Source organism: Monopterus albus, unplaced genomic scaffold (genome assembly GCF_001952655.1).
Source record: "Monopterus albus unplaced genomic scaffold, M_albus_1.0 scaffold16.1, whole genome shotgun sequence".
Taxonomy (NCBI): Eukaryota; Metazoa; Chordata; class Actinopteri; order Synbranchiformes; family Synbranchidae; genus Monopterus; species Monopterus albus.
Genome location: NW_018127896.1, coordinates 155,707 through 179,047, shown reverse-complemented (window position 1 = coordinate 179,047; position 23,341 = coordinate 155,707). Strand labels below are relative to the sequence as shown.

Here is a 23,341-nt window from a genome sequence, read left to right as displayed (position 1 = left end):
GCTTTGTGAAGTTTTTTTTGCCCGAGTTTATCATTTCATTATAACCCTGATGCACATCTATCATTTAGCTAAAAAATTCTCACAATCTAATTTTCTTCGTTCATTTTGACATCATCTAAGAACATCTGGTCAAGCAAACAATGAATCAAGCCTCCACAAGGTGGCGCTGCTTCCCTCAGGCTTCGTTATTCACTTGGTGCAGAATATAGATTTTAAACTGAAGTTTTAATTGATCCATTTATGAGTAAACCAAAACAAATATAATCTGGACTACTCTAGTGGTTCTGCTTTCTGCTTCTCTGTCTCATGTGATTTAAACAAACCTGTGGTCAAAACATTTGATGGAGTCACTGAGGAAACCAGTGATGGCCGCTTCCTGTGGATTGACCCCATTAAATCTCTAATGAAAGTAACGAGTTACTAGTCATAGCCCTGCAGTGGAGCTAATGTTCGAAGAACTGAAAAAAACTTAGAAAAAAATCAACTGGACTAGATTTCTAGGTCGAAGACGTTTCACCTCTCATCCAAGAGGCTTCATCACTTCTGACTGCACGTTGTAAGAAGTCTGCACGTTTCCACGGTGGACACCACCCAGTGTTTAGTGTTGGGAGCCACATGCACCGTGGCTGAACCATCAAACGCTGCTCACCTGGTTTATGCTGACTGTTTTCTTCACTGACTGACTGATGTACTAATTGATCATCTTTCTACACAAAGTGTGCGTGCTGGTGTGGTACCTTCGGACCAGCAGGCTCAGCGTCTGCTGGGAGCTCTTCACCAGGCCGATGGCCTCTTGATGGGAGCCGCTGAGGGGGACGGCATTCACGCTCAGCATCTCGTCCCCGGCCTGCAGATGGACGGCCGCTGCCACGCTGCCCTCCTCCACCTGAACAAACACATACAGCCACAGAGTCCAGGATGAGGGTTGATTTGGTTTGAAGCCTGCTGGGTTTTATCGGTTATGGTCATTTGTACAGGGCTGCATATTAACTGTCAGGTCTCCTGCTGTCGGATCAGTTTAGTCAAAAACATGCTGGCATGAGAATATCAACAGATATTTCTATGGCCAGGTGGCAGATACACATTCCAAGTCTCTTGAGCCAGTAACAGCCAGAGGTGCACAGATGTGACAGGTGGGAAATTTAAACCAGGCAATAAACAAGCAGTGAAATAAAAACAGACTCTTTTTTTTTCTGTCATTTCCAAGCTGGATGTCTGACCTCAGACATCCTCCACCTGTGGGGGCCAGTAACCTGAGTGCTCTGATTAAAAATTAACTCCACCTGCAACCTGAGGCGGTCGCTGCTCCATGTAGCTACACTAACAGCAGGCGGAGGTGCTGCTGGAGTCCTGCTATGTGTCATGGTTCACACCGGGTTTACAGTACAACCCTAATCGCCACCACCTGGGTAAAGCTACATGTGTCTTCTACCATCTACACATTCACAAGCACCACATTTACACCTGGACTCAAAGCTGACTCTAAACACTCCAGGTTTCTAATGTATTACTTGGACTCGTGCTGCTCTCGCTGATCGGCCTGAACTGAGGTCAGAGATTTAACCTTCAGTGGATGATGTCACACATCCAGTTTAGCTGGAGACTGGAAGGAAACATGTTTAGGTGAATGTGTCCGACATGGACGGGCTTTAAACTCTGCACCACGTCTAATCACGATCAAACTCACAGCTCAAGTCTCAGCGCAGCTTATGTTGCAAACAGGATCTGATATTCCACTCGCTGCGTCTCGGCCGGGTCAGAAGATTTGTCCTATGGCTTCACTGCTGTGGTATTAACGACCACTGGTGATCACCCTGGGCCTGCTGTTGCAGAATACTCATTTTGCAGAGAATAACTGCTACGTGCTCCCGTTTTCAAGATAAAGTTCCCCTGCACTGTGATACTTTACAAAACAAACGTCAGGAAAAGAATGAACCTCGTTGCCTCATCACAGAGTTCACATTTAAATTAAAATGAAGCACATGCAGCTGAAAACAAGTCTATTATCATTTGTGAGTTTTCACTGGCGCTGTTTTACATGTTAAACTAAACCACGCGGTTAAGCCATCAGTCAGCAGAACATTAAGTAGCAACTATCGTGATGATCCAGTTTTAAAATCATGCTAATTATTCTCCAGCTTCTCCTGTGTGAGGGTTTGATGCTTTTCTTTGTCATAAGCTATAACAAACTCAGATTTTTTGGGTTTTACACTTAAGGATTTGGACCCTGGTGAATCAAACTGGGCAATTTCAGCTATTTCTTACCATCCATCATCTATACTGTTTATTTCTAAACAGGGTCACGGGGGGACTGGAGCCAATCCTAGCTGACACTGGGTGAGAGGCGGGGTCCACCCTGGACAGGACACCAGTCTGTCACAGGGCTGACATGTAGACAGACAACCACAAACCCACACTCACTCACTCCTACGGGCAATTTAGAGTCGCCAGTCCACCTAAGCTACATGTCTTTGGACTGTGGGAGGAAGCCAGAGTACCCAGGGAAGACCCATGCAGACTCCACACAGAAATAACCCAGGTCGGGCTGGGCTCGAACCTGGAACCTCTTGCTGTGAGGAGACAGCTTTAACCACTGTGCTGCCTGACAATTACAGACAAAAAATGAAATGTGAAACAATCAGTGAAGAGCTCGTCTCCATGCTGGTGCCGTGACCTTTGTGATGATGAGCGGCTCTCGGTGCTCGCTGCCTCCTCTCAGGGTGAAGCCCCAGGGTGCTTTGCCTTGGAGCAGCACCTCCACCAGCTCTTCATTCTCCTCCTCCTCCTGTCTTCTGTGCTGCCCCCTGCCTCTCCACTGCTCCACCTCCCTCCACCACTTCATCCTTCCTGCAGAGACTCTCAGGTGGTCTCTGAGGCCCCTGGTGTCCATGATGCCTCCGGCTCAGTCGGCTCCATCAACATCAGCTCAGAGACCCTGAACACAAAGAGTGATATTACAGACGTGAGGCCCACAGACAAATCAGTGCAGAGGGGGGCTGGACGCCATCAGGTCCTGCACACAGATGCTCTGGCCTGACATTATACTGTATATGATGACAAACAGAACCGCTGTGATCAGAAATTCATTTCACAGCTGTTTTCAGAATCAGTTAAGGCCAAACAATCAAAGATTCAAAACATGTTCTTGTTTCCTGAATATCTGTAGGTCTGTGGGACAAAACTGCCTGTTAATCCTGCTTATTTTGTCATACTAGCCTTATGTTGGTTTACTGTTTTCTTGCCCCTTGCATGGGGATATGTATATGCACATTGATAACTGATGTACCAGAGTCAAATTCCTCGTGTGTCCGACACACCTGGCCAATAAAGCTTATTCTGATTCTGAAACACTGAAAACTCCACTTTATAGAACTAACCATTCACTGATGGAGAAAAAGAGAGTTGTCTAATTGAATCAGAAATACTTACAAACTATAAAAGTATATTTTAATAGAGCGACACCATTTGATTCGTGAATCTTTCGGCTGTAACACGATATTTCTTATGTTTAAAATCAGCATCCTGGCAGACAAATGGTGCAAGTTAATCTAATTAACCTGTAACATTTTAAAGTAAGTTACTAAACACAGAACTGCCAAGACAACCCGTGTAAAATACGGAGGTGATGTGCTGACTGCTAGAGGACAAAAATAAAATCGTCTGAAGGAAAAAAAAAAAATCAACATTTGATCCATTTGTAGCATTTTAAAGACCTTTAACTCACCGAACAAAACTTCGGAAAACCTCGAGGACACTTCAGCAACAGACAAACAAACGCTGTGGTTTTCGGCGCGAAGCTCCACCAGGTCGCGGGACGTGTCGACCCGTTCCTCGTCCTGTTACGGGACCTAAAGGAGTCGCTTCTACACCTGACAGCCACCTGGCGGTGACGGTGAGGTCATCACGCACTCCGATAGCGACGTGACGCGTCATCGCGATGTTTCTGCTCCACCTCCTGTTTAATGGCCAGACTGCATGTGCTGCGGGTCTAATTCGGTTCATCCCGTAGGACTTTCAGTTTCAGGTGCGTTACCTGCACCAGAACCCCCTCTAGGAAAAAAACCCACGTCACATATCTGCAGTTGTTACTAGTCATAACTGAACCGATCTCTAAGGATCTTTTTGTACACAGCTGTACTCTTACTAGTCAGAACTAATTTAAGCTGAGTTGTAATCACAAGTCACACTGTGATCACACAAAATCACAGTGATATTAATGTGCAGTACTTGAGAATATTCTTTTATTCCTTCCATCATTAGGTTGTTAAACACCATTAAAGATGATGGATTAAATGAATAACAGCAGATTAAGGAGCAGTTGTTACTGACATCTTTTCTGAGGCCTTACAGATGTCAGTACTGGTTTTATGATTTGCTTCACTGGTATACATGGTGTGATGTGCTGTAATATACAGTGATCCATTTCATGTGGAACAGTCTGAGCAGGTCCTGCTGTGCTCTGTTGGGAAGGCTGTCAAACTATTTTTCCCAGTGGGCAATTCAAAGTGCTCCGATTATGAAACAGGCCAAAGAGGAACATTAACCCCAAAGAAATCCTCACAGCTCAACAGCATCGGGAATGAATATGTAAATCTACTAGAAACTGCAGCAATGTTACTTCAACCTTTGTGTGGTAACAGTGAAGGTCATTGAGGTGAGAGTTGGAACAAACCTCTGAAGGAAACTTCTTTATGGAAGCCCAAATATGACAACACTGCCAGTCATGGTATACCGTAGTAAGTGGGATTTTCCCCTTAATTTTCTTATAAACCATACATTAATAATGCCAGTGTCGTCATCACCGACAAATGTGATGCCATACTGGCTTCTAAATGCTTTTTTTTTTTTTTTTAAACCTTCTTCTCCTTTAGTTTATGCTGTTGTTCATTACTTGTATTATACTAAATTTGTTTTATACTATTTGCTATTTTAGTATTTTATAAATATCAGCCTTTCATAATTTGTCACATTTGTATTTTATTATTTTCATCTATTTATTTTTAGATATTATTCATAGTGAGAAGATATGTCCATCTTTTTATGAATATTTTGATCAAACTCCCTGAAGACAAAGAGCAAACACAAACGAACACCACACAAAACACATTTCTTCAGTTAAAAAAGTGCCAGTAAAGAGTCTGCAACCGAACACACCAGTTTCTCAATTAACCAAACAATTTAAATCAAGCTTCAATGATGTGATGAAGATCTCAGATTTTACTGAGCGTTAATTTAAGACCAAAAACAGAGTAACAACTTTTAGAAATCTAAAAGTGCAAAGGTTTATGACAAGAAATGAAGTCTGTAGTAAATGAGCTAAAACCACTGAAGGAGAAGTTTAAATCCCCTGAAACTTGCTTCAGACTCAGGTTCAGTTCAAAGTGTCTCTGTGCATAAATTAAGTGTTTTTAAAAAGGACCAGTCCGTGGTTTTCAGAGGCAGTAGTTCAGGACCGAACCAGCTCCAGTTTGGATTCTGAAGCCAAAGGAGCTTCGATGATTTCGCCAGACATGAACAACTCCTGAAACACAAAACATATTTTACAGTTCAAACTTGTGCCAGACTCCACAAGTCTTAGTGTTTCCATGATTATTTATTTAGTAGCAACAAGAAAATTACAAATAAACTCAAGTTACACTTCACCTGTTCATGACAGACACACAAACACATAAATATGAAAACAGTGACACAATAATTAGAAGAATAAATTAAAGTTACAAACATATATAATCACAATAAAGTGACCATAACACATTGGAGTAGTGAGAGAGAGAGAAGTGCTCCTCAATAGCTAAACATCTCTTCTGGTTGATTGTACATGGTCTCACTGTTGTCCAACTGTACGCTGACGGTATCTACATCTCTGTATCTGTATGTTATAACCATGCTCCCATATTAGCTTTTGCTCATTGTACCGGAGGCCAGATTTGCTTTTAACCAGGGATGAATGCTGTTACAGACCTTATCGTAGATGACTTTAACAATGAGCGAGCAGCTCGGACATGTCGCCACGTCCTCCCCGTTCTCCAGATCCTCCTTTAACACAAACACACACTTAAGTTACAAACGGTTCACTGCTGCTGTGACAAGAGAAAGGAAAGTTGTTTCTCTCCCAAAGAAAAAGAGGGTTTAAAACATGTTTTTATATAAAATTAAACCCCACTGAAAATTTAGCAAGTTATGTCCTTATCTTCCAGCCTAACTAAAACAAGATAGAAACACGAGTAAATATTAAACAGTTATGAAACATGAACTGATAACAGGATGTTCTATATGCAAAGTTCACCATAAAGTTGAAGAGTGAAAGTTTTGAAAACATTTTCTGGTCACTATGGAAATTTAAAATGACAACAGTTTGGTATTAAGTCCTTATTGTGCCCAGAACTGATCAATCAGAGCCCTTAATGTAAAATCAAGAAATGATAATCACTAATAAATCAGAATGGATTTCTGTAATAAAAACAAACTGCTCCGCTCCATTTAAAAAACAATAAATTATATGACTTGTTCACATTGTGCTCTGGCTACTTTTACTGTACCTAGTAAAACATAATGAAAGAGATTTTATTTATCAAAATAAATAATCAATTCATTCCAGCCAAATTCATGAAAAGGTTTTGGTGATTAGCCGAAGAAAAAACTAAGTGGCTACTTTTCATACAGTTCGGTTTGAGGTTAGTGATGGGGTTATGATTGATAGTTACGTACTGAGGAATATGAGACTGAGAATCATACACATGTGCGTGAGTGTAAAGAAAGTGGGCAAATAATCTAGTTTAAATACCAAACTGAACCCCCTTTTAAAATGTAGAAATATTTTATCCTAGCCCTAATGACAAGTCGGGCAAAATCATGTCGAGTTTCATTTAAAAACTACGTGGTTCAATTAAACTGGTCATTAAATCCCTACCGAGTTCACCAGAAGACCTCAGTGGTTAGTAGAAATAAAACAATATTTCTTTTATAACGTAAATATACTGTTGAAGAGGTTTAACCCCAAATTTAGTGAATTTTGATGTGAAGTCGTTCGGAGTAAGAACATTGTAAATTTGTTCTTAAGAATGAAAAACACGTATCCTAGACTAACGGAAGCGCAAATGTTTAACTCGCACTATATTTTAATTCGGTTAATAGTCCTCTGAAGTCGAAACTTCTAATTAACCACAGAAGAAGACAGCTACCGGTTAGCCGTTAGCTTCCACTGAACTTACTTTAGTAATGGCGAATTTGTCTCCGCAGGGACAGGGAAAATAATACGTTTCTGTGTCCTCGTCATATTCAAAGTCCTCAATCTCTATTTCATCGTGAAACACAGACATTTTGTCATCAGTCTGGCCTAAACTATTATCGAAACTCACTGTCACCTCAACATCTAGTCATTTAGAATCTAAGCATGTGGTGTGACGCAGTTTGATTACGTAATTGACAGTTGTCTGAGGCCTGTGACGTCGTTTCTCTTCTTCTGCTTCCTACTATACCGGCGTGTGAAAAACTAGAGGAGAGAGATGATCAAAAACAGACAAATGAGTCGAATCACAAACCATGTACAAAGCGAAAAAACAAATATTAAATAACAAGAACGAAAACACGCGAGTCTTAATACATCACAGAAAACTCGTTTAATGTGTTTGTGTGCTCGACTCTGTCGTGGTTCCTGTTCATGTCCACCAGGCGGCGCCATCACATCAGACAACAGCAGGTGAACGATAAAACCTGAATTCTACTTTTTTGAAGAAAGTTCTGTACAGACACGACTGGTCAGTGTTTGGTATCTTAAACTACTGAGATTTTCAAATGGAGTTTGGTGTGGAGTCCAAACATAAGGTTAGGAACATAATTCTGGGTTACACGGTAATGTGAAGCATTAGAATAAGTAGTCACGGTCAACAAAGGCCATCAAACTCTGTTCAAAAATGTGAGGTTGTTTCTTAATCTCTGGAGGTTTGAACAGAACCAATGTAGAACATACAGACAACCACTGTTAATTAGTAGAATTTTATGAAAAAATCCAGTGATGTTTAACAGGAGACCCATATGCCGAACTCGCTATAATACCTCATTGATAAGTGGGCGTCCTTAAAATATTCTCGGATCATTACGTAAAGATGCAACTGACGGCGGGGACTGTAAATCGACATATTTAAATGGAGTTAAGTCTGCCTATAATAAGCTAATTTAATTGCACTTCATTTCTTTGCATTGCTTTCTCTTTTTCCTTTTCTTTTGTCATTTACACTTTGACTCATTTGTTCTGTTACGTCTTTTCCCTTTTTCTTTCTAATTTCTTTCTTTCCATCTTTGTTTTCATGTTTCTTCCAAAACTGCACTTTGAACAAGGTGAATTTATAAAATGCAGTCAGGCAGGATTTCTCCTCTGATACATTCAAACACATAAACTAACCACATCTTGACCTGTGCTGACATGGTGTAAACCAGAGGTCACTGTCTTTCCTGCAGTTTTGGCTTTGACATTGAACATTTTTCCTGTTTTTGTTTTTCAGACAGAAATTCCTGAAAAAAAAAAACTGTTAAATGAACTTTTATTGTTTAGTCGGACATTACAGATTTCTGTTGTGCCAAATCACTACACAAGGTTTTTTGTCATCAGATCAGAAACCTGGTGTGAGTTGTCATCTTTGTTTGAACCAACAACACTTTTCCAACATATTTTCTGTAGCCTCTAAAATGATTTGCCGACTTCACTTCTCAGTGACTTTCACTCTGTTCTTTTAATTACTTGGAGATGCAGCTCTCAGTCTGGATGTTCTGTCTTAACCCGTTGCACCTTCCACTTGTTTCCTGTTTTTCTCACAGTAATAATCTGAACCGGGCCCAGGGAGACATCATGTTAACGGTTTGTTTGTGTTGGCCCTGCTTGGTGATGCTGTGGGGGTCTCCAGGGGCCAGGGCCAATGATGCCATTAACTTCAAATGCCTTTCAGACAGAGATGAGGGCATCACAACATCCTGTCTGCAGCCGCTGAGAGATGCTGTTGTTTCCAGCAGCCAATCACTGCCTGCCCTCACTGAAGGGGGGGTAGGGGCGGAGGGTCTTGGCAAAGACCTGGTCCCACTTAGCTGGACTTGTATGTGTGTTGAACAAATGAGCGGTTTCCTCTGAGTTCCTGCAGAGCTGGCACTGCTCACAGGACATCCCCCTGCCCCCGACAGTGTGGGAGGTGGGAAGTAAAGAGTGCAGACACAGGAGACCCAGGGCCCTAAGACTCGGACCATCGCCGTCATGAACTTGACTATATGTGTTCTGGAGCTGCTGGGGGTATTCTTCTCAGCGGGGGCCTGGCTCGGCTCACTGACCACCACCCTGATGGGAACTTGGCTCACCCAGTCCACCGAGCTCCTGCCCACCGAGAGCTATCAGATGGGGCTGTGGGAGATCTGCGTGGTGCAGGACATGGGGGTTCTGGAGTGCCGGCCCTACAACAGCCTGCTGGGTCTGTCACCGGACATCAAACTGGCCCAGATCTTCATGTGCACGGCTGTGGCAGTGGGGCTGCTGGGACTGTTGCTGGCCATCCCCGGCCTGCACCTGGTCAACAGCTGCCGGGACAACGTCAGGTGCAAGAGGGGCCTGAAAATGGCAGCAGGGACCCTGTGCATGGCGGCTGGGGTACTGGGGCTCATCCCCGTCTCTTACGTGGCCTACAAAACGGTGGATCGGTTCTACGATGAGACTTTGCCGGACATGGTCCCACGCTGGGAGTTCGGGGACGCCCTGTTCTGTGGCTGGACATCGGGGTTCCTTCACCTGGTGGCGGGAACTCTGCTGCTGATTTCCTGTCTGCGTCTGCAGAAGCAGAACTCTAACACACCTGTCCCCATGGCTCAGGTGTGGCTGCAGCCGGGAGTCCCCTTTCTCAGGACCAGATTTGAGTATGTCTGAGACTCCTACTTGCCAGGGCCCGGTTCTCCATAAAACTCCTTTAATCATGTCCATATGGTCTGTTGAACAGGTTCAGGGTTTTTCTGTGGAGAGAACAAACTGTAAACTGTCATTAAGCATTTCACTGAGAAAATGTGTTTTTATTCTGGTGTTATTCTGTCTGGAGCAGCAGAAACACAAACTCTGTGTCAAAGCCTCTTTTTAGAAACACTGAATTCAGCCTGACGAGTCTCGTCTGTGGAAAATGTTAAAGCTTTTGTATCGTTTGTTTTGTGGGTCTGGTCACAGCGCTCAATCTGACGTCCAAAATATTTCCAGTGATGCAACATCTTATTGCACATGATACATATTTTAAACCCTGTCAGCTTCAATCAGTCAGATGTTTTATTGTGAGGAATTTTTTTTCCTGGAGCCAAAGCAACAAAAAAAGCTGCTGTTTGTTTGTGCAAGAACTGTTCTCACAGAATGTCTGAATACATGACACACGTCTGTCTCTATGAGCTGGAAACAGATTTAATCCCACTGTAGTGTTTTCTGGAAACACATGATCATTTCTGTAAGCCTGAGGCTCCCCCACCTGAAAAACACTGATTTATTGATGATCAGATATGAAAAATGCTCCATTATCAACATTTTTACTCAGCAGGTATAAAAGATGATTAAAGTTGAATTTAAAGGTTAAATAAATGTATCTTAACATCAGGGAGCTGCGGTCAGGCTGACAGAAAAGCCCAAATGTGTCTACAGGTGTATGTATGTTGTGTATTTGACTGTTGAGAGAGAGAGAAGCAGCTGGTGTTTGGTTCAAAATCACATCGTGTTCAATCACATGCTGAAGAATGATTTGTACAGAATTATTACGATCTGAATCCAGAGTGTTGCCAGCAGATGGCTGTAAAGACAAGTAGCATGTAAATAAAGATCCTGCATAATCAAAGCATAGAGTGGGTGTTTGTCCTGTATTTGTTGACCCCATCAGCAGCAGCAGAACGAGCAGCAAACAGCTCCAGTGTGCAATGGACATACACACAGCCGCCACTGGATCCCTGTGACACTGAAGGGAACTTAGAAACAGGAGGGTTCTCAGGCAGCCTAGTTCACATGTGATCAGTAACATATAAAGTGTCAGTTTCAGTAATGCCCACCACTAGATGGAAGGTTAGCAGCTGAAGGAAACAGCAGCTTCATCTTCATCACTGGTCCATGTGTCCTGCTGTGTCAGTTTCCTCTCGGAGTGTCTGAATGGTTGACTACAGCTTCTCTGTACACAGAGAGACGGCGGCTGTTGTTCTGCTCCAACAATACGTTCATTATCACCCGACTATCAGCGGCTGGATCCACATCAGTCCACTATGGCAACCGCGTCATGTGACCTGTTCAGATTCGTATAATTATTGTGACAGTTGTTGAATTTTTTCCTTTTGCCAAAATGTTTCTGATCTAACTAGATGATCAGGTTGGAAGAATTTACAGTGGAACGCTGCTGATCACAGTTTTGTCCCCTGAACGTGATGAGGCAGCAGCTCATCTTCCATCCTGGGTCTGACAGCTGTAAATATCTGCCCTCTTTTCCTTCTCATTACAAGTTTTATGGAGAGGGTGTGAGTAGAACAGTGAAAAGGAAATCCTCATCAGTGGACGGTATACGACCTGGCAAGTGTACTAAGAAACATCATGTGGCCACTGTGTTAACTGGAAAGGTGACCTTGTGTTCGTGCTGTAAATAAGCCCCATCCAGAGTCAGAGGCCTGACAGCATGCTGCAGGCCTGGGTCCTCACACTCACAACACAGGGTCAAACATGAAAGCGCAGCTCACCGCCTTCCCTTTAATTGCCCTCTTCCGTTTTGGGACAATAGACCGTGATCTGAAAAGACCTGGTCTGGGGGGCGAGTAGAGAGAGGTACGTCATGTGGTCCCAGAGGAAGTGGGCCTCCTCACCCTCACATTGTTTCACAGCGGCTCTTATCATAAAGCCATGAAGCCCACTCTGCCAACAAGGACGGACCAGAGCCGGAGCATCCTGACTCACAACAGCTAGTGACTGTCTGATGGCGGGAATGACTGCTCTCCATGTGTCCTTGGAAATCCCTGATGTGTTTCTCAGACCCTCTCAGCTGACACAGGAGGAGGACACCGGTGGTCAGGGCCGCTGCAGACGTGCTGCTGTGAGCACAATGTCGGACCGGCTCGTTTCTCACGCACAGGCATCTGTCATGGGACATGACTGCAACAATGTTATTTACAAATGTGTGTGGAGAGTTGGGGAACTGTGTCTCAGCCTGAAGGCCTGTAGCCAGATGTGTGGACTGAGATCTGGTACAGTACACACCTAGCAGTGTGAGCCTGACAGTCAGAGTTCAGGGCAACAATCATCAATACACACATCTACAGATTTGTGTTGAGTGTTTATTTCCTTTGTTTTCAAACCAGACTCTGGTTCCTGAGCAGTGGAGGTTAATCTCCATCAGCTCCAGTATGAATCACACCAACCACAGCTGGAACCCTGCAGACAGTGTTCACACAGTGTGTTGTTGTGTTACACAAGGAAGGAAAGAATTAAGGCTGGAAATCAGCGTTTATCTACAGGGGAGTGTCTCCATCTAAGATCAACAGCCAGTGAAAACAGAAGCAAGTCAAAAATCCTCAGTAATGGTTTTTATCTCGGCAACTCAGCAGCTTGCAAATCAGCCAGAGCGCTACACTAAAGTGTTGATTTAACAACAGGAAAGTCCAGTCAGTAGTTTACTGCAGTGCTACGCTGTCTACATCGTGTTTTTATATAATATCTGTGCACAACAGCAACAGTCAGCCACAAATTGTCTGTCATTATTGTGACTTATTACAGGTTTACTGACTGTTCCTGTCAGTGTGACCTGAATCACTGACAGTCACTGCAACAAGAGCAGTTGTGTGTTATGAACAGTACCAGTGTTTGCAGTTAGAGGTAACACTGTGCATCTATCCACAGCCCATAACAACATACAACGCACAAGACATCATGTGTTAATCTCACATGATCTTAAACTGAACACGGAGTCACCACACGGACAATGAAGTGATCAGACTCTTATTGTCAACGCTCTCACTACAGGTGAATGCTCAGGACGAGAAGTGATCAGGCTCTTATTGTCAACGCCGTCCCAAACACAGCGAAGTAAATGAGCCAATGCAGGTGAGCAGCCGACCCCTCTCACTACAGGTGAATGCTCAGGACGAGGCAGAGACCAGACACACCAGTGAGCCACACACTGCTGCACTGGGAGAAATGTGAGGCTTGTCTGCCGAGGCCGAGAACAGCCATCACGGTTAGTGTCTGGAGTCACAGTCGCTGGTCTCAGCCCGTTTGCTCCACTAGCCTCTATCGCTGCACAGAGCAATGTGCTGGAGGCTAGAAAGACTGAAAAATCAGACAGAAAATAAAGAAGTTACATGTGTTTGCACTTACAGGATGTGGCAGACTTCACCATCAGTCTGAATTGCCACTGCAGCTGAAGCCAACAGGTAAACATGCACTAACTGAAACCGTTTGATCAAAGGTTGTGTGAAGACGTCTCACTGGACTCTCTCATCATTTTCTGACACTTGACTGATGAATAACAGTTGTCGGCGTTGGCCTCAGTGTGTGTGTCTGTGTCACTGAGAAGCAAAGTGGGGACCAGAGCTCCCAGTATTCTAACAGTCAGGGACAAACAAGCCAGTTTACAGCAGCAGAGGACAGGAAGTCATTCAGCAGATCAGATGTGTGCGTGTCAGAAAACATCCACTGATACTTCAACAACCAGAAGAAAGTGGCTCCAGAAAAGAGCAGAGGAGAAATCCAGAGCAGGAGGAAGGGGAGCAGCTGACAAACAGCAGGTGTGTCCGTTCAGGTGCATCACTCCAGGTTATATCTGCAGGTATATCCACTGCTCTGATAGTTCACGTCACCTCTCTGTGTTGTGGAAAGTGCTGCGGGTCCTCAGTGTGACCACCTGAGGGCGGCAAACACTCATCAGATCAATAACGTGATCAGGAACATTGGAGCTGATCTGGGTTAAAGTGAGAAGGAGCAGAAATAGGTGAGCGATCAGCGCCCTCCAGTGGTCAGAGGAGGGAAGTGAACAATGTACTCCAGTACAACTGTGAGGTACCTGTACTTTACCTGGGAATTGCTCTGCTACTTCATGTGATTCCACTCCATGTCAGAGACAAACCGTGTGCTTTTTACTGCACTATATGGATCTGATAACTTTAGTTCCTTTTCAGAATCAGATGAATCAAACCAAACACAGTAGAATCATCAGATTCTATTGATCCCTGTGGGAAATCCACCAGCTACTCAGCAGGATGTAAAGTACTTCACAGTATAAGTATATAAAGGTAGTTAACATCAGCTCCACCTTTACCAGCTGCAGCATTAAAGTGATGAACAGTAATGTATCAGTCACTATGATCCAGTATCAGAGACATTAATGTAGCATGGACCGTTCTGCAGGATGAGTACTGGTATTGCTGGTACTTCAAGTAGATTTTGATGGCAATACTTTTGTACTTTTATTTAAGCAATGTTTTGAATGCAGGACTTTTACTGTTACTGCAGTAAAAGAACCGAGTACTTAACATGTCTTGATTAAACTGATGTGCAGCTTCTCATCGCCACCAGAGGGCGCCACATCGCCGCCAATGAAAAGTAATGATTCATATTTACAGGAGATATTAGTCCTAATACAGCTGTACATCACTAGTGTGCTCCATCTGTTTGCATGTATGCCCACTACCAGCAGCTGAATGAGCAGTAGGCAGCACCTATGTGGACATCCAGACGATTGTCACTGGATCACTGTGACCCTGAAGGAAACTTAAGACAGAGGAGGATTCTCAGTCAGGTTCTGCAGCCTCTTCTCCTGTGATTAATAAGTGGATTTAAGGAGGTTTGTTCAGGAGGGACATCAGAGCCATGAGAGCCTCAGGAAGTGGATGTCAGGCCTATGATTTAGATACTGGATATACTGTGACTGAAGTGAACATGAATGTGAGCAGCTCTGCTGCAGAATGAGAAGCCCCTCCAAACATGACAGAAGCTTTTCTGTTTCTGAAAGAAAGTGAACAACACTGACTGTGTGCTCTGTACTTCCCCAACAGCCCCAGTAAGGAGGTCACAGTGCTCTGGTTTCACTCTCGGAGGCACAGCAAAGGTTTCAACAGCATCTGCAGCCTGGACAAAAACAAAACTTTTTTGCAGGAGAGAAGGATCAGCCCCTGGAACAAAGCCACACTCTTCATGATAGACCATAGTGGCGAGCTGCCAGAACAGATGTGATGATTTACTGCAGCCACTCATATAAACCACCTCCTGACACCCTGACTCATTATCGACTGCAAAGGTTTATTCTGAAAAACTGTACAAGTAACAGCAAAGACAAAACCATTGACTGTAAAGTCCCATAAATACACCAGCTCCTCTGACAGTGTGTTTACAGGCGAGTGGTACATGGGGCAGTGCTGCACAAGTCTTGCCACTCCAAACTGCAAAACGATGATAAACACATTCTTGAACAAAGACGTGCAGAAGACAGAAAAGCAAACACACAGAACATTTCAGCTGCATCTTATTTAACAGGTCTGTGACTGTTTTACTATAAAAATTCAAGGAAAGAAAAATGTCGTGTAGTTTGAGGCCGATGGTGACAAGGTGGCGTTGTTGTGGCTGTAATACAGAGTCATTATTTCTGCTGAACTGTACAGTGTTTAGTACTTCCTTAGATTTTATTTAAGTGGGTATAAATGAAGTTTATTAATAAATTTGATCTGGGAGAGTTCTGTTAAATCTGACGACCAATAGTAATTTGTAAAAACACAAACACGTGAACAAATCCGTCACACTTGTGTATCTTGTAGCAGCGACACACACACACACACACAAACAATATATTTTGGAATATTTGTACTCTAAGTGTTAGCACTGCAGTTCCCATAATGCTTTGGCAGATCTAATGAAATACAGTGTTCTCTGATTTCTAAGCAGATCTACAGAGATAATGAAGTTGCACTGAATCTAAACACGTGTCTTTCATGTGTGTGTTCACATGTCACTGGGTCAGGACTGTTCCCCCCCACCTCCTTAACAACCTCCATCAGCCATTTGTGTGATAAACAACATCAACAAACTTCCTGTTGTTTTTACAAGTCCTGCTCACAGCTGTTCTGTCACCTCACACCTGTCTGCCCTCCCATGGTCATTACAACACACTGTTACTGGGAACTGCTGCACTGTGTCTACGCTACAAACCGACTCAGTCGAACCTGCCAATGTTGCAAACATCTTTAACCTGCATGTTTGGCTGAAGTCTCACTTCACTTAAATGCACTGAAGAAACTAATGAGAGAAAAACATGAACATGTAACATCTTTGGCTTTTCCACTGTTAGAGACATCAGCTCTGAGCACATCTGGCAGTAAAGTGTCACAGCTGGTTTGCACTGGCTTCTCACAATTTAAAGACAACATTGGCTACATGAGGAAACAATTCACAGAATAATGGAAACTGGACTTAGGGTCACATTACGCTGCTGTTCTGCAGGAATCCTCCAGGGCACCGATTGGGCAGCGTCACTGTGACTGCAGAAGTCATCTCTACAATCATACAACAAGTGTTCCGAGTCCTTCACTGTGACGGTTCCTCTGCACACAAGGTCCAGTCACAAAGACTTCAATCAGGTCTGACTTCCAGGAGTTCAGCGTCCTCCACTGGCTCTACACCGTTGTCTCTCCCTGGCTGTTGCTGTTCAGTCTTTTATAAAACCTGCGCCACGACTGCAGCGTCTTCCCAGACCAGATCCAGAATCCAGATGTGATCCCCACTATCATGGTCATCAGGTACTTGATTATGAACACGGTGAAGTCTGGAGTCATAGGGGCAAAGTTTCCGGCCGGACACGGCACGGCAAAGCGCTTGCAGGTCTGCATGTGCCACGTCCTTTCCCACTGGGGCCGGAAGGCCTGCTCGTAAAAGTAGCAGGCGATGACGATGGTGGCGGGCACCGTGTACAGCACGCTGAACACGCCTATCCGGACCATCAGCTTCTCCAGCTTCTCTGTCTTGGTGCCGTCGTGCTTCATGATGGTGCGGATTCGGAAGAGTGATACAAAGCCTGCCAGCAGGAAGGAAGTGCCGACGAAGAGGTAGACAAGGAGCGGTGCCAGGACAAAGCCCCGCAGGGCGTCCACGCTGTAGATGCCCACATAGCAGACGCCGGTGAGCAGGTCGCCATCCACCTGCCCCATAGCCAGGATGGTGATGGTCTTCACCGCCGGCACTGCCCAGGCTGCCAAGTGGAAGTACTGTGAGTTGGCCTCTATGGCCTCGTGACCCCATTTCATCCCGGCAGACAGGAACCAGGTGAAGGACAGGATCACCCACCAGATGGAGCTGGCCATGCCGAAGAAGTAGAGGATCATGAACAGGATGGTGCAGCCTTCTTTCTTGGTGCCCTGCGCCACCATCCTGTAGCCGTCCTCCTTGAACTTGTCGACACATGCGACTTTGTCATCCAGCAGGAAGCCGGTGGTGTAGGCCACCGCCACCATGAAGTAGCACCCGGACAGGAAGATGATCGGTCTCTCCGGGTATCGAAACCGCCTCATGTCCACCAGGTATGTGAGGACGGTAAAGAGGGTGCTCACGCAGCACAGGATAGAGCAGACCCCAACCCAGAGCCGGCCAAACTTCAGCTCCTCCTCATGGAAATACATCAGGCCACTGGGTTTGGAGGCCTCACAGGGGGCGCCGCAGTCCTTCACCCCCAGGAACTGGTAGCTGAGGTAGGCGGGCACCTGGAGCTGCAGGGGGCAGGAGAAGGGCTGGTTGGTCCGGATGTACGGGGGCAGGGTGACGAGGTCAGGGAGGTTGGGGGTCGGGTGTGACGTGGGGCCTTCGGTGTCGCTGGTGTTCTGACCCACACAGATCTCTCCTGCACCGTGGACCGGGAAATTCTCGCAGCGCAGCCTCTCCGGCCACTGGAAGCCAAACTTATTCATAAGCGCCTCGCAGCCCTGCCGGGCCCGCTCACACAGCGACCTGCAGGGTGGGATGGCCTGCTCCAGAACTGTGCACACAGGAGCATACATGGAGCACAGGAAGAACTTGAGGTCCACGGAGCACTGGACTTTAACCAGCGGGTAGAACTGGTGGACCTCCAGCCCAGCATCCTCCTGGTTGGTGTGTCCCAGCAGGTTGGGCATGATGGTCTGGTTGTAGGCGATGTCTGTGCACAGGGGGATGGAGATGGGCTGACAGAAGCCGTGCTCCGGGATGGAAATCCCCTTGTCATACTGACCGGTGCAGGGCTGGAAGAGGAGCGCAGAGACCAGCGCGCAGGCCGTTGTCCAAACGCACCGCCAGCCCCTCCACACAGCCATGATGGATGACAGCAGAACCGGGAAAGGAGTTTCCACAAAGCAACAGATGCTTTAAAGAGGTGGAGGAGTTCAGCAACACACTATGAAACACAGGAGACGTCCTGCCGCTTCGGGCACCGCTGGTTAATTTCTATGTCTGGAGCTCTTTAATGCCACATTCCTTTATTAATCCACAACTCTAGGACACACTGATGATTTATTCATAATTCAGTCCAGTCTCAGTCCGGATACGGTGACTTAAATTATTCCTATTTCACTGATAAACACTAAAAGCACTGATTAATTGAAAACTCACGTCCTCCGATTTTAATTCAGCTCGTTCAAACCGAGTGGGCACGGACCCGTGGTCTGGCTGCGCCGCAGGTGAAGTGTCCACGTCTCGAACCGACTCCTCGGGACTTTATCCTCAGTAAAAATCCCCAGAGATGCGGGAGAAAAGTTTCTTTGTTGGTAAAACTTTGGTTAATGCGGACCTCTCTGCCGCTCAGAGGGCTTTTTCTCCCTCAGCTCGGTCTGCAGGAACCGGTTTCAAGGCGCCTCCCGATATTAGCAGTGGGCGCCTTGAAACCCGGCCTGGCTGCTCGATCCTCCAATCAAACGCTGTCCTTTCTCCACCGCCTGGCTGCTGATTGGTCGGTGGCGCTGAAAGGGGCGTGGTGTTATTTTGTTTTTCCTGCAAATATTCATGCTTTTGCACAGCTTTTTTCAGGTTTACTCTAAAGTTTCTACTTCAGTCACTTTACTGTGATCAGTCCTGAATTCAAAGTGTTAATCAAAGTACAAAAACCTTTGTAAACACAAAAGTCAAAGTACTCATTGTGCAGAATGTACTGTATGACTTTCTACATTTCTTCCTCTACATTTCAGCAATGGTAGGGCATGTATTCAGATCATTTACTTAAGTAAAAGTACCACACTTGTACTTTTTACTGCAAGTAAGTCAAAGTCCTACATTTTAAATGCTCCTTAAGTATGTGAAGTATAATCAGGATAATGTACTAAGAGTAAAAGAACCAAAAAGAAAAGTGAATAGCAGTATTTAATGCTTTGTTTCATGCAAACAACAGTTTAACAGTTCAAACCTGAAAACTATTACAATTCAAAATAATACAACAAAACAGAGACAGAACAGTGAAATACTTTCCACACTTTTGCATGAAAATCTCAACAGCTGCCAGAGATGACTCAGTTAACTAAACAATGGTTTCAGGTCCCCTTCTTTAATTTAGAACACTTTATATTTTATATGTGTTTTTGCCTGAAAACATCTTAGTTTGCAACGTAACTTCATCTGTCAAATAATGTAGTGGAGCAAAGTAGCACAGAAAGACAATACTCAAGTCAAGTACAAGTACATGAAAGTTGTGCTTAAATAGTATTTGAGTACATGTATTTTCCACCACTGCATGTTTTACTTCTTAGTAGACTTTAAATCCTGCTGAGGAGTTTAACCCCGATCATATTTAGTATTACTGTGACTCTGCTACGTGGTTAAAGCTGTGTAGTAACTGTGCAGTGCAGTAGACAGCGGCAGAAGACGAGGTACTGTCCTGTGTGTGGTATAAACCCAGGCCTGCAAGGCAACGTGCTGCTGGATCACGGACAGGCTCCACATACCTCTGCATTGACTGCAGCCCTGCTTACTGAAATATCACCGCCACTCTGACCTGGGCGTCATCACTCCCCCACAGCCTGACACCTCCTGTTCTCTGCCCTGATCTGCAGCTGGATCCTCTCCTCTACGCTGGAAGGAGGAACAGTACCACAGTGTACAAGTACTCTGCTGCAAGTAGCATGACTTCAGTAAGAGCACACAAGTTTCAGCAGCAAAATATACTTGAAGTAGTAAAAGTATGAGTAGTCATTGTGCAGAATGGCACAGTTCAAGTAAGGGTATATTACTGGATAACAGTTTCTGAAGCATTAAGTTGCTCCGGTGTTGCAGCTGGTAAAGGTGGAGCCGATGTTAACTATAGTCTCCTGGAGTTTCCCTCCAGGAGTCAAAAACTGATCCTCACCTGTAATAAATACGTTTTCCTGGGTCTGCAGACTAACTACAGCTCTCAGAAAAATGCAGTGAAATGGAATGGACTTTGGAGATTCAACGTGTTTCAGCTGCTCAGTCCTGAACCAGCTGCAGCCTCAAACCAGCTACAAACCCAGCTGAGTACAGCCGGGGCAAAGGCCCATGCCCCTCCGATGCAGGAGCAAGAGCCCAGGCTGGAGTATGTTTCAACCATCAGAACAGAGACAGAAAGACTTAACACTGTTTGGTCAAATTCACTTTAATTTCTTATTATTATCATTGATCTGTTTAACCTCTCTCTTCAGGATTCGTCCTCCTCTGCAGTCGCACCGACAGGAATGATGGGCTAAACTATGACACTAGAGAAAAGGAGGTGTCATTTTCTTTTAAAATAGAGCTGAGAGCAGTGGGGGAGGGTGCCCAGCAAGTCTCCTCCCCTTAGTAAACAAAACCTGAGTCCCCCCCAGGTGTGCTGGAACAGATGTAGCTTCCATAGCAGTGTTACCTCCAACACGCTGAACAGTCCCACGAGAAACAGGCACGGCCTCTGATCTGGTCTGTCCAGTATCAGACTGGTGCAGAGGTCTGTCTCCTGACAGTTAATACTCCCCCCACACAGGAGTCATCGCTGACTGTCCTCTAAGGCTTAGTCACAACCATCTAAAGTTATTCCTCAGGTTTCTACTATAAGTCTGCACATGGATGGATTAGTCAACAGAACCACCAGGACCAGGGCCTGAGAGGTCAGGGGCCCCTGGCCCTAAGCCTCTGTATGAGGGGGCTGTCACTCTTTCGTCTCAAAGTCACAGACTCCGTTAAAAGACACAAAATGGGCACAAAGAGACCCATACCACCATAAAGGTCTGTGGACCTGAGTCCACCTTGAAACCAGACTGGACTGGGACAGCTGTATAGAACAATCTGCTCCCCACTCAGAGGAAAGAAACTAAGATCTCTTCCCCCCATCAGCTGATCTGATCTAGGACCAGATCCACATGCAAACTCGGAGTAGGGTCAGGAGGCCAGAGGACTGGTCCGCTGAGTGGCTCAGACTGGAACGGACGCCACCACACCCTCCACCCTTCAATACTTTAGTCTTGTTCAGATTCATGGGGGTTGGGGGGACTGACCATGGGGTGGACAGAATAACAGAAACAACTGCAGCACCAGCAGCTCTGTTCCTAATATGCAGGTTCAGTTCCCCCCCCATTTTCAGATGTAAGAGGAAAAGTAAAACCCTCTGATGGTTTAATTCAGATGTGGAGGGATTTTAAAAAACATGATGCAACAAACAGAACAATCTACGGTAAATCTTATAATACTTTTCCTCTTTGGACCCAGACATGAAAAGATTGATGGAAAATGGTTTTTTAAAAAAGGATAAAATATAAATATAAAACTTAGAGATATAAGAAAATATAAATAAAAATGCAAAAAAGTAAAAATATGGAGATAAGTTGAAATATAATTTAAATTATAAATGTAAACAACAACTAAACCAGTAAAAAGTAGATGTGAAAATGTTTCAGCTCCGAGACATTTTGTTCAACGTGTCTGAGTCTCACTCTGACACGTGATTTATTTAACAGAGGAGTTTCCATCGCTCCTGAGAGAAGTGAGGCCAGTATAAACACACAGCAGCGTTAAACCAAACACACCAACGCCAACGCGCCTTGTTAGGAACTTGACTGGTGCTGCCTCCATCAACTCTTCTCCTAGTGTTTTCTGTTCTCTCCTGTGTGTGTGTAGGAAAAGTAGAGGACTGGGGAGATCAGGAGAAAGAGAGGAAGGAAAGAAACAAAAAGAAAATACCGGAGAAAGCAAACGATGGAAAAAGTGAATAGGAGCACACCTACAACTCCTCGTTCTCCCGTCGTCCCAAATCAACCGCAACATTATTTATTATATTTACATTCAACTAATCATCAAATGGAACAGTTTGGTTAATTTGAGTCAGCAATCCTTTTCTTTACAGTTTTAAATAATAAAGTTTTAAAATTCAAAAACAAAAGCTGTACATTTCAGGAATTTTTGGAGGAATGTTGTAATATTATACAGCAACCTTGAAAACTTGACTTTATTCTCATTTGAACTCAAAAAGTTACAATATGTTGTTTCTAGCAGTGTTTAACACAGAAAGATGGATTCTAACAGACTGTTTAGTGAAGTTCCTGCACTGTGATATTTGTCATTTGGTTTTTTTTGTGTCGACTGATTTTCCAGTGAACGTCTGCAGTGGTTTAAGTTTCTGCACCAAACTGAGAATGTTCACCACACTTCACTGGTTCACACCCTTTATTCACATCTGAGATTTCAGCTGCAGCCTTCTTCAAATCAGGCCTCTAAAGGAGGAACTGCCCCCAGCACCCTTTGCAGATGAAAAGCCGCCATGTGAAGGGGGTCCAGGCTGGACTGGGGAGGGGGGGGGGGATGTCCTGACATGGCACAGTGGGAGCTGTGTTAAAGAGCACATTATATTAACATCCTATTACCATCCCATTCAGACACATTAACATGACAAGTCTCCTGGGGGGAGTGGGGGGTGGGACCCAGATGCACTCTGGGACGGCAGGGACAAAGGAGCTCCGCCCACAGGTCAGAGCAGAGAAGAAGAGCGGAGATAAAGGAAGAAGAAGAAGAAGGGGGGTCTAAGCTGGGAGAAACCTGAGAAATCTAGATCAGACTGTCCGCAGGGCCGGTCCTGATTCAGGCTCCTCAGAGTCTATTATTTAGCTGTGACATGTTTCTACAGAAAAGGTCTTAGGATCAATTTATTAGGGACACACGGAGTCTAATGCAACTATCTTGTAGTACTGAACATAAGTACTTTTATTCTGAAACTACTGTGATTTAGCAAAACTACTACAACAGACACATTTTCAGAATAAAGTTGAAATATTCGGAGAAATGTCGCAATATTTACAAAACGGAACACCTTAATAAAATGTGATGTTTTGAGAAAAGATGACATTTTCTTATGAAATGTTATTTTGAGAAAAAAGTTTGAAAATTATC

At 44.6% G+C, this 23,341-nt stretch overlaps 5 protein-coding genes across 6 annotated transcripts in view; 1 reads left to right on the top strand and 4 right to left on the bottom strand.

The window, feature by feature from the left end:
• LOC109955645 (protein Shroom2-like) overlaps window positions 1–3,919 on the bottom strand; it is a 22,167-nt gene extending 18,248 nt beyond the window's left edge. Inside the window, exons 1-3 of the mRNA XM_020592012.1 lie at window positions 3,725–3,919; window positions 2,675–2,935; window positions 738–886 (exon numbers count right to left, since the gene is read on the bottom strand). Of these exons, the coding sequence (XP_020447668.1) occupies window positions 738–886; window positions 2,675–2,890 (365 nt within the window). The 5' untranslated portion in view covers window positions 2,891–2,935; window positions 3,725–3,919. The remainder of the gene's footprint in view (window positions 1–737; window positions 887–2,674; window positions 2,936–3,724) is intronic.
• A 964-nt stretch (window positions 3,920–4,883) lies between these two features.
• Window positions 4,884–7,409, bottom strand: dph3 (diphthamide biosynthesis 3). Its single transcript, XM_020592065.1, has 3 exons — window positions 7,212–7,409; window positions 5,962–6,036; window positions 4,884–5,521 (listed from the first exon to the last, which is right to left on the bottom strand). Exons 1-3 carry the CDS (start codon window positions 7,317–7,319, stop codon window positions 5,447–5,449), a joined length of 258 nt encoding a protein of 85 aa, XP_020447721.1. The 5' UTR covers window positions 7,320–7,409; the 3' UTR covers window positions 4,884–5,446.
• A 70-nt stretch (window positions 7,410–7,479) lies between these two features.
• LOC109955665 (putative claudin-24) lies at window positions 7,480–10,833 on the top strand. Of its 2 annotated transcripts, none has more exons than XM_020592061.1 (2): window positions 7,480–7,699; window positions 8,815–10,833. In XM_020592061.1, the coding sequence occupies exon 2, from the start codon at window positions 9,242–9,244 to the stop codon at window positions 9,899–9,901; it is 660 nt and encodes a 219-aa protein (XP_020447717.1). In that variant the 5' UTR covers window positions 7,480–7,699; window positions 8,815–9,241; the 3' UTR covers window positions 9,902–10,833. The 2 variants fall into 2 exon arrangements, with proteins under 2 accessions (XP_020447717.1, XP_020447718.1); XM_020592062.1 differs by lacking the exon at window positions 7,480–7,699 and adding an exon at window positions 7,713–7,824.
• cdk15 (cyclin-dependent kinase 15) overlaps window positions 9,901–23,341 on the bottom strand; it is a 42,342-nt gene continuing 28,901 nt past the window's right edge. The window contains exon 14 of the mRNA XM_020592041.1: window positions 9,901–9,984. The gene's annotated coding sequence lies outside the window, so the exon portion shown is untranslated. The remainder of the gene's footprint in view (window positions 9,985–23,341) is intronic.
• Window positions 15,249–18,846, bottom strand: fzd7b (frizzled class receptor 7b). Its single transcript, XM_020592028.1, has one exon. It carries the CDS (start codon window positions 18,298–18,300, stop codon window positions 16,636–16,638), a length of 1,665 nt encoding a protein of 554 aa, XP_020447684.1. The 5' UTR covers window positions 18,301–18,846; the 3' UTR covers window positions 15,249–16,635.